Source organism: Ochotona princeps, chromosome 2, assembly GCF_030435755.1.
Source record: "Ochotona princeps isolate mOchPri1 chromosome 2, mOchPri1.hap1, whole genome shotgun sequence".
NCBI classification, from domain to species: Eukaryota; Metazoa; Chordata; class Mammalia; order Lagomorpha; family Ochotonidae; genus Ochotona; species Ochotona princeps.
Window position 1 is genome coordinate 103,885,444 of NC_080833.1, and position 10,264 is coordinate 103,895,707.

At 46.9% G+C, this 10,264-nt stretch overlaps 1 protein-coding gene across 2 annotated transcripts; it reads right to left on the reverse strand.

Moving 5' to 3' along the window:
- Positions 1–1,463: 1,463 nt before the first annotated feature.
- Positions 1,464–10,089, reverse strand: PEX11B (peroxisomal biogenesis factor 11 beta). 2 transcript variants are annotated; one of them, XM_004581831.3, is made up of 4 exons: positions 9,849–10,089; positions 9,005–9,120; positions 8,423–8,624; positions 1,464–1,965 (listed from the first exon to the last, which is right to left on the reverse strand). In XM_004581831.3, the coding sequence occupies exons 1-4, from the start codon at positions 9,902–9,904 to the stop codon at positions 1,560–1,562; spliced, it is 780 nt and encodes a 259-aa protein (XP_004581888.2). In that variant the 5' UTR covers positions 9,905–10,089; the 3' UTR covers positions 1,464–1,559. The 2 variants fall into 2 exon arrangements, with proteins under 2 accessions (XP_004581888.2, XP_004581889.2); XM_004581832.3 differs by lacking the exon at positions 9,849–10,089 and adding an exon at positions 9,655–9,751.
- Between the last annotated feature and the right edge of the window lie 175 nt (positions 10,090–10,264).

Consider the following 10,264-nt stretch of genomic DNA (forward strand, 5'->3'; position numbering starts at 1 on the left):
CTGTCCCTCTCTTTTGCTGTTTTCTTTACTTTCCCTCTCATCCTGCCCCCTCCCACTGGCAGCTAAAAATAAAATTGGAAGGAATGGGAGGAGTGATGGTGGGGAACTGTGGGGAGCCCCAGACTAAGGAAAGGACTGAGCCCTCTTAGTCTCCTTCTCTGCCTTGATGCTGCCCCCTGCAGGCCTCACTTCAACAGCCAAGGCAAACGGCATTTGGACCATTAGTCCTGTTTGTTCTCCATCGTTTCTTGTTGCCTGGTCAATATTCTTCTCAGGCTTAGAAGAGAGAGACTAGGAGTGGAACACCGATTCTTCTCACTCCCTAACCTTATTGATGCCAACCTGGGATAAGGAAATCTAAAGAGCTGACAAAAGTGGTATCATTTCCTCATCCTTCCAAGGGAGTCCCAACATGTGAAGACATAGCCCCCAAACCGAGCCTTATCTGCCACACACCATTCAATTTTGTTTGTAGCATTTAACTTATGCTGCCTCACAGTGTTACAATTCTTGGTGATACATTTATGATGTAGTATTTTGTGAGGCTAGTATAATCACTTCAGTATTAAATTGCATCTCCTCGCTCAAACCTAATTTCTCAACTAGGCTATATACTTCTTGAAGTTTATGATAAGAACCGTGGAGCTTCTTAGCTTTTTGTATGTTCACTACCTAGGATCTTGTCCTTCACATTGAATGTACTCAATGAAAATGTGTGAATAATGTTAGTATAAAATATAAACCATAGTGATAGGAATAAGGGCCTCAAACGAGCAAAACATGGGTGACCAGACCAATTGTTGATGAGCAAATAGATCTTTAATTTGCTGACTTGGAAGAGTTGAGGGCACTAGCCATAAATATTTACATGGACTCATTATACAGTATTTACAAAATGCTAGACACAGCATCGGGCTAGACAGGCAAAGAGTGGGTAAGAACAGACTAGGCAACAGAGCTCTGAAATAAAAGTGTAAACCAAAATCCAAAGATTCAAGTACAGGAAGGGTCAGGACCAAATTATGAAGGAGGCTGAGAAAGGAGACATGGGGGAAAAGGAGGCATCAAATAGCCTATTGTACAAAGCTAGCAAGCGAGAGCTCACCACGACACAAAGTCTCAAAATTATGATTTACAGTCCAAAGACTCTGCCACCAGCTACCTCTGTGAGAAAAAAGAAGGTAATTAGAATCTTACAGACCACGTCTTACACCTTGTCTATCTGATAAAATTCCTGGACAGGAGATTAAAAAGGTAAAAAGAGATGTACAGTGGCAGAACCTTAAACAGACTTGAGAAACAAAGTAAAAATTGAAGAGAGACACAGGCAATGAAAAAGAACCAGCACACAAGCTCAGGCATACCTGGGTATTAGGATCATCTTACCCACTTCACAAGTTACCTTTCCTTATCTCAGCTTTTCCAAAGCTCCTCCCCCACCTCCAAAATCAATGGATTTTAGCCCCAATCCAGGAGAATTAAAATAAGGCCGGTATATGGGGAAGATGGAAAATTCCACCTCCCAGAGTCAGGTCTCTGCCTTATCCTGTACCAGAGTGTTAGGGCTTGAGTCGTAGCCAGGGACAGATAAGGGTGAGAATAGACAGGATGGAGGACACAAGGCCACAAAGTCCCACAATCCCAGGGCCACAGCGCCAGAGGCCTAGTTTGTCCAGTGGAATGAAGAGATCACAGGCATTTCTGATCACATCCAGCAGAAGTGGGGGATGACCTCGAAGGACCCGAGCCAGCAGCAGGACTCGGAGCCGAAGCTTCAGAGCCAGTTGGGGAAGGCTTCCTCCCAGGGTCCCCGGGCTGCTGGTCCCCCCAGTTTCAGTTCCTCCTAGAACACTTCCTCCAGAACCCTTCAGTCGCCGGGTATAAGCTGAAGACTCTTGTTCCATAAGGAGACGAATCTCGTAAGCATCACGGCTCAAATTCATGATGAGTGAAAACAAATAGTACCTGAAACACACAAGAAAGAAGGGCCAGTAAGGGCAGCTGTACTTTCTTATCATATCCAATGTACCACTTTAACAAAGGGACGGATTATACCTTAAGGGCCTATGTTTGGCCTAGTAATTAACATGACCAATCCCTCATCAGAGCACTTTAGTTCAGCACCTCACCTTCAGCTGCCAACACCAGCTTTGTGCAAATCCTAGCAGGATGGCTCAAATGACTGGGTTCCTGCCATTCAAGTGGGAAACCTGAATTTTCAGTTCCTGGCTTTGAACTGGTGTTTGATGTGGGCTTTGAGGGTCTGAATCAGTGGACAGGTGCACTGTCTCCTTCTGTGTCTCTCAAGTAAACATGCAATTGTATACAATTTTTTTAGATTTATTTATTATTTTTATTGGAAACTCAGATACACAGAGAGGAGGAGAGACAGAGAGGAAGATCTTCCATCCATTGATTCACTCCCCAAAATGGCTGCAACGAACAGAGCTGTGCTGATCCAAAGCCAGGAGCCAGGAACCTCTTCTGGGTCTCCCGTGTGGGTACAGGGTCCCAAGGCTTTGGGCCGTTCTTGACTTATTTCCTAGGCCACAAGCAGGGAGCTGGATGGGAAATGGGGCTGCCGGGATATGAAACAGCGACCATATGGGATCCTGGAGCATGCATGGTGAGGACTTTAGCCACTAGGCTACTGTGCCAAGCTCTATATAAATTTTTTTTAAAAGATTGATTTATTTTTGTTGGAAAGGTACGTTTATGCAGAGAAGGAAAGACAAAGATCTTTAATTTGCTGGTTCACTACCCAAGTGGCCGCAACAGCCAGAGCTGAGCTATTCCAAAACCAGGGGCCAGGAGCTTTTTCTGGGTCTCCCACACAGATAGTGCCCCAAGACTTTTGGCTGTCCTCTGCTGTTTTCCTAGGCCACAAGCAGGGAGCTAGATGGAAATCGGATCAGCTGGGACATGAACCCATATGTGCTGCTCGCACTTGAAGGCAGAGGATTGGTCAACTGAACCATCATGTCAGCCCCAACATATGATTTTTCTCTTAAAATAAGGGGGGGGGGATTATACACTAGAGCAACAGCAGTGAACGCTATCACTCACTAACAGAAATATTAGAGTTGTCCTCCTCCAGGTGTGGGGGGGAGGGAGCACCCCCTATGCTTCTAAATCTGTATCGTGAAAAAGGTGAAATCTTCTTGATGGTTGCCACGGTTACCAGAGGAAGACAGAGTTTGCTTTGAACCCAGTAAATTACTCTGACCTCAGACTGAAACCCAGAAAGGACAGCAGAAATCTGGTACACCCCTGAAATCTAGCCTAACAGAGCCACTGCTGGACCAATGACGGACGCCAGCCAATATCCAACACCGAATAACGACCGAAGCTTCCATGTCAAGAGGGGCTTATAACTCCCTGCACACCCTTTCCTTGCCTTTCTGTACCTTTATCGCTCCTTCTCCACATCTGTCTTTCCACTGCAAGGGAGAAAGGCCCAGGAACTGGAGTTTCTTTGAATAAAGGTCATCTATATTCTTTTCTATACTTGGCTGATATGTTCCTTCTTGGGGGGTCAGCGAATCTAACATTTCTCATTTTATATAAATTTAAAAAACAAATAATTCAAAAAAACAAGAAATGTCCTCCTTTGAGGACAGTATATTAAATAAGTCACACATAAATAGACAATTACAGTGTGATGTCACTTATCTGTGCAATCTAAAATAGTCTAACTCAGAACCACAGATGGAATGATAGTTGCAAGGGGTTTAGCAGTGGGGGAAACAGGAAGGTATTGGTCAAGGTACAAAGTTTCAGTATTGCAAGATGGATAGATTCTGGAGACCTGATGTTCATCTAATGTAAACCACGGTACCTATAGTTAACAATACTGTACTATATACTTGAAATTTGCTAAAAGCATAGATCTTAAGTTTTCTTACTGTTTAAAAAACGGTAACTGGGGCCCGGCGCAGTGGCCTAGCAGCTAAGGTCCTCGCCTTGAAAGCCCCGGGATCCCATATGGGCGCCGGTTCTAATCCCAGCAGCTCCACTTCCCATCCAGCTCCCTGCTTGTGGCCTGGGAAAGCAGTTGAGGACGGCCCAATGCATTGGGACCCTGCACCCGCATGGGAGACCCGGAAGAGGTTCCAGGTTCCCGGCTTCGGATCGGCGCAGCATCAGCCCGTTGCGGCTCACTTGGGGAGTGAATCATCGGACGGAAGATCTTCCTCTCTCTCTCCTCCTCTGTGTATATCTGGCTGTAATAAAATGAATAAATCTTTAAAAAAAAAAACGGTAACTATATTAGGTGATGGATACTTTAATTAGTTTGTGATCATTTAACATGCATATTAAAAAATGGAGCTGTACATCTTAAATGTAATTTGTACTTGTCAATTATGTTCCCAAAATTACAGAAAAAAATGCCTTCCCACCCTTCTAAAATTAACATGTGCTTAAAATGGATCTTAAGATTCTGGTTAAAATTTATGAGCATCAGGGTGCCAACGTGAGAACTGGGGCTGGGAGCAGGCCTGGCACATGTTTTATTGGTGTACGAAGGGTCAAGGGCTAGAGGAAAGTGGGTAAAAGAATTGTTTTTACACTCTCTTCTGTCCTTCCTGTATCTGGAAGAGGGGAGACATAGCAGAAGCCACACCCAGCCTCCCTACCAACCCAGGGTCCCTGATGTGGGGCGTGCTCCAAGGGTCCTGCTCAAGTGGTTTTGATAGTTCAACAGTTCTGTATTGCTGCCAGTCTTGCCACTCCAATCATGTAATTTCTCCATACTCCACTGATACAGTCCACCTTAGAGTCTCCATTTGCCCGGGAGACTCACTGCCAACTATTTTCTGGGACAGCTGATCAATGTGTTCTGTCCTCTGTTATGGAACCAGCTGTCCTCTGCATGCTCCAGTGTACTGCCATATCCTCCATACGCATCTGGATATGCTGTCTACTGCTCTAAGCCATGCCCATGCTTTCCATCATCAGATCATGGAACCTGCAATTTCCTCCATGGTTGGAGTTTTGAGTCCAGCAGTTCAGTTGGGGGGATTCCCAAAGAAACTTCATCTGAGGTAATCCCAGACCTGATTCTTGTGTGTGCACGCCAATACAGGGTCCAGCACAGTCCGTCGCCCAAATCAGCCTTTGTGCACACTGTTAGTCACAATTGCTGGGTCAGTTCTGTATCCAGCCCTGTTTCCCACACAGACTAATGGGTGTTGCAGCCCAGCTCAATCCTGCTCACCACATACTCAGCCCTCATGCAAACCAGTGGGAGCTGCAGCCTAGCCAGAGCAACCCACAATAACCCCCATCAGGCCCATCCCCTGCTATAGTTCCCATGCTTGCCAGTATGTGCAGCAGACTGGCCCAGTCTGTCGCACATCCCATTCAGCTCTCATACCAGTCAATGGGCATTGAAGCCTAGTTCAACCCAACCAGGCCCACTATCCAGCCCACACATGTACTGGCAAGTACAACTGTCTGTCTAGCCATGCCTGTCCCAGTCCTGATTCTCATTCTCACCAGTCAGAGTGGCAACCTGAGAGGGAAGTATTCAGTGTTTCCCTACTGGGCCCACTCCCACTCCCGGACCTTACACTTTCCAGGTGGTTCTGCAGTTTAGCTTGATAGAGTTTTCCCTCCGTGCCAGAATCTGTTAGCTGATGCTGCAGCAAAGTGCAAAAAACCCACACCCTCAGGCTTATGCATGTACCAGCAGGTACAGTCCTAGGCTGCAGCACTTTCAAATGCATGTGAGAGCTGGGGCTGGGGTGGGCTGGGTGGGTTAGACCACAACACTGATCAGTGTACATAAAAGCCAGGGTGGGTTAGGTTTCACAGTGCCTAGTTCAAGCCTTGGTTACTTGGCTTCTGATCCAGCTTCCTGCTAACGCACCTGGGAGGTAGCAGAGACTAGTTCAAGTATTCGAGCCTCTGTCACCTATGTAGGAGAGCTAGATGGAGTTTCTGGCTCCTGGCTTCAGCCTGGCTCAGCCCTCGCTGTTAAGCAGCAGGCTTTGGAAAAGTAAACCAGTGAATGGAATATTTGTCTCTTTCTCTCTCTGTAACTTTGCCTTTCAATTAAATAAGCAAATCTTCCAAAAAATTTTTTCTTAGTTACAAAATTTGTGTGGTTTTTGTTTGTTTTCTTTTTTTTAAAGATTTATTTAATTTATTGTAAAGCCTGATATACAGAGAGGAGAGACAGAGAGGAAGATCTTCTGTCCAATGATTCACTCCCCAAGTGGCTGCAATGGCCAGAGCTGTGCTGATCCAAAGGTAGGAGCTAGCAGCTTCTTTCGGGTCTCCCCCACAGGTGCAGGGTCCCAAGGCTTTGGGCCGTCCTCAACTGCCTTCCCAGACCACAAGCAGGGAGCTCGATGAGGAGCAGGGCCTCTGGGATTAGAAATGGCACCGTATCAGATCCCGGTACATGCAAGGTGAGGACTTTAGCTGCTAGGCTACTGTGCTGGGCCCATTTGTTTTACTTTCATTAACTTGAAAGGCAGGGCTAAGTGAGAGAGATTGATTTGCCATGTGCAGTTTACTTCCCAAATGTTTGCAATATCCGGGGCTGGGCCAAAAGGAGCCCGGAATTCTATCTGGGTCTCCTTTGTGTGTGGTAGGGACCCAAGCACCTGAGCCATGATCTGTTGTCTTCTAGAATGCATTTGTGGGAAACTGGATAGGAAATGGAAGAGCTAGGTCTTAAACAGATCCTCTGATACAGGACAAAAGCCTCCTAAGCAGCATCCTAACCTGTGGTTTTTATTGCATATACTCTGCCAAGGGTGGGCTGTACTCAACAAATTGTCCTAAATATATCCAAATATACCCTAAATTCAGCTACATTTAACATACCCCGCTACCACAGGGTGACATGTTATCTTTTTTCTCCCTGAACTACTTCTTTAATTTTTTTAGAGATTTATTTTTATTGAAAAGTCACATTTACAGAGAGATGGAGATGGAGAGGAATTTCTTCTGTCTGACAGAGAGGAATTGCTTCACTCTCAAGTGGCTGCAATGGCTGGAGCTGAGCAGATCTGAAGCCAGGAGCCAGGAGCTTCTTTCAGATCTCCCACATGGGTGCAGAGTAAGGCTTTGGGCTGTCCTCAACTGCTTTCCCAAGCCACAAGCAGGGAGCTGGATGGGAAGTGAGGCAGCCAGGACATGTACCGGGGCCACCAGGACACAAACTGGTGTCCATATGAAATCCGGGTGTGCGCAAGGTGAGTTTAGCCACTAGGTTACTGTACTGGGCTCAACTTATTTTTTCATGGTAGCAAGAGATGCCTTTTAAACACAATCTGAATCATGTCATACCCCTGTTCAGAACTTTTTAATAAAGTCCCAGTGTACTTTAGATAAGATTTAAAGAGAAGAAAACATTTTTTTACCATTGCCTAAGTCAATGAATGTTCTGGTCCCTGTCTCAAATTTGAAATTACATTCTTTATTCAATATAGTCCAAAAAACTAGTATTTTTCCTATTATTCTAAATCCCTGAAGTTTTTCTTGGCTCGAAGCCTTAGAATATGCTATTTTCTCTATTTTGAAAAGTCTTTTTTGCTACTGTTGGTTTTTCTAAATAAAATGTGCATTTATTTATTCATTTATTTATTTGAAAGGCAGCGCTACAGAGAGAGAGAAAGAAAGACATAGAGAAATTTTCCATCTCTACTTCACTCCCCAGATGATCTCAACAGGCCAGGGCTGGGTCAGGCTGAAGTCAGAAACTATTCCTAGTCTCCCACATGGGTGGCAGGGGCCTAAGCATTTGGACCATTTTGCTGCTTTCCCAAGTGCATTAGCGTGGAGCTAAATTGGAAATGGAGCAGGCAGGACACAATCCGGCATTATATTGGATGCTGGCAGTGCAGAGAGAAGCTTAACCCACTGTACCACAATGCCAGCTCCTATTGTTGGTTTTTTATCTATCTCCTAGGCAGCTTTTGGGTGTCAACCAAAGTACTACTGTTTCAGAATTTTTCCCTTGTTAGTTTCTATTAGCTCCCCTTGCTATATATTTTAATAATGCTCTGCATTTTAATATCTGTATAAATGTGATTTAATATCTGATTCCCTCAGTAGACTAGATCTCTCTTTGGCACAAACACCATATCTGATTAGCTCTTTGCTTTATTTCCATAGGAAGCACCAAATATTTTTAAGCTGTATGAATGAGCGAGTAGGTAGGGGAGTAGGGAGGCATAACCTGTGGTACAGACAGAAGCAAAATTAAAGTAACATAATATCTCATCCCACCCAAGCTGAAGTCATTTACCTCTACTTACTCTTTGATTGTTTACGCTCAAAATCAAGACTGGAAGCCAAGTGACGAAGACATACACATTTTAGGGCAGTTCTGAGAAAAGATATTTCCTTCATAAAAGGTAAGCCATGCAGGAGGAAGGTCTTGTAGGATAATAAGAAGATGTCAAACCTGAAAGAACGCTGAGCCCACTTCTCCTGATCCACACGGGGAGCTAATCCGGACCTTCCTGCCCACAGCACGTTGTCACAGGCGAAGTACAGGGCACGATTGAGGTGACTAACAGTGATGCAGAACCTCAGGACCACATCTGACAGGTGCACGGCTCTCTTGGCTGACTCCAGAGCATCCGCGGAGTTCCCCAGGCGCAGGACTTGCGGAGATTGGTGAGGAAAATCAACGGTTTGAGAGTGGAAAGGCAAATGGGAAGAGGTGAAAGTTGAACAAGAGACAGCAATAAATATTTTAAAAAAGCAGAAACGGTTCATTCTTGTTTTCTTTTTTACTTTAATCTTTAATGTATGTTTGCCTCAGATTAGTTTTCTTAAACTCGTCCCATTCTTTTCCATCTTCTATTGCTTCCTTAGGGGCATGTTCAGAGTCAAATGTGGGAAAACTGGCAGAAGGGATAAAAAAGCAAAAGCAAAAACAAAAATGAAAAAAATAATAATAAAGAGAAGAAAACGGAGGGTCTGAAGGAACCACAGCGGTGGAGGAAGGGCTGGAGATACGAAGAAAGGCCGAGGTACTTACGCTTCCTCCCAAGGCTCAGGTGGCCCTCCAGCTGCCGAACCTGCTTCTGTAGCTCAGGACTGGCCCCGTGTCTCTGCAATGCGTGGCCGAGCAGGGAGCAAGCGTACTGTGCAGCCCTGGAGGAAAGGACAGGCAAGGTAGCATGGGGACCTCCTGAACCTGCCTCTCAGGAATGTTCCCCAAAAGCCAAGAAACCACTTGCCCTTCTCCCAGTTTGAGGCCATTCTCTTTCCTCCTTTGGGGAAAAAGAAAAGCATAAGGGGAAAACGCGGAGCTAGCAAGAGTTAGGGAAGTTGTGTTTCGAGTTGAGAAGAGTTTTGACAAGCAGGGGGCCGGGGAAGGAAGCAGCTGTCCACCGAGGGCACGCCCCAGATGTCTGAGGCAGAGGAGGGTAGCTGGCGGGCAGGTGAACTAAATGTTCTCAAGGTCCTCGGGCTGAATCAAGACCAGAAAGAGGGCAGAAGCAGAGGACCTCCCGGGGTGACCACAGGGCGAGGGCACACAAAGTCGGGGCGCCCTGGGGGACGAAGTTCAGCTCGCCATCCTCCACGGCGTGAACACTCTTCATTCCACCACCGCCCAGGGAGGAAACTGCTGGGTCTCAGTGAACCCGGTGACCCTGAGCGGCCTCCCTACTGGCCCACTCGTGCCTCAGTTTCCCCATCTTTCCTGCGAGCAGAGAAGTATCATCTCCTCACGGCCGGCTCAGCTCTGCCCGTGGCTGTCCGTCCGAGGCCCCGTAGTCGGGTGTTGACCCTTTCTGACCCCCGTAGCCCGAACTGACCTCTCGTCTCCCGAGGCTCTCCCGCTGCCCGCCCTCCCCGCGTTCCTCTTCAGGCCTCACCTACACAGTCGCTCCCGGGCTTGACTCTGAGCACTGAAGTGGACCCAGGCGTCCATGACAGCGGCAGCCACCGCTCCGCGGCCCCGCGCCCGTCCCCACTTCCCGCCCCTAGTCACGCCTTCCCGGGTGACCCAACGGCGCCGTGCGAGGGACAAACAGCATCAAGAAACAAAGCGAGTGGAGCCGGCCCTTGCAGCGGAATTTCGGGACTCGAAGTTCCGGATATATAGACCTACACCAGCGTGATGTCGTGCGTGTCAGATTCCCCTATCAGACGCTCTCCACTCCTTAAGTTCGTCTCCAGGGGCACCTTTTTTCTTTAAATATTCGAGTCCTAGGGCGGTGCCTGCAGGGCCGAGGGCGGAGCGAGGATGCGGCGCAGGGATCTCCTGGCGGCTGGGCTACATTTCTCTGTC

Coding starts and splice junctions, on each gene's coding strand:
- PEX11B (XM_004581831.3), bottom strand. CDS start 9,904: ATGGACGCCTGGGTCCACTTCAGTGCTCAGAGTCAAGCCCGGGAGCGA. Junction 9,121..9,848: donor GCCCGGGAGCGACTGTGTAG/GTGAGGCCTGAA, acceptor CCTTTCCTCCAG/GGCTGCACAGTACGCTTGCT. Junction 1,966..8,422: donor TGGGCTCAGCGTTCTTTCAG/GTTTGACATCTT, acceptor TGTGTGTTTCAG/GTACTATTTGTTTTCACTCA.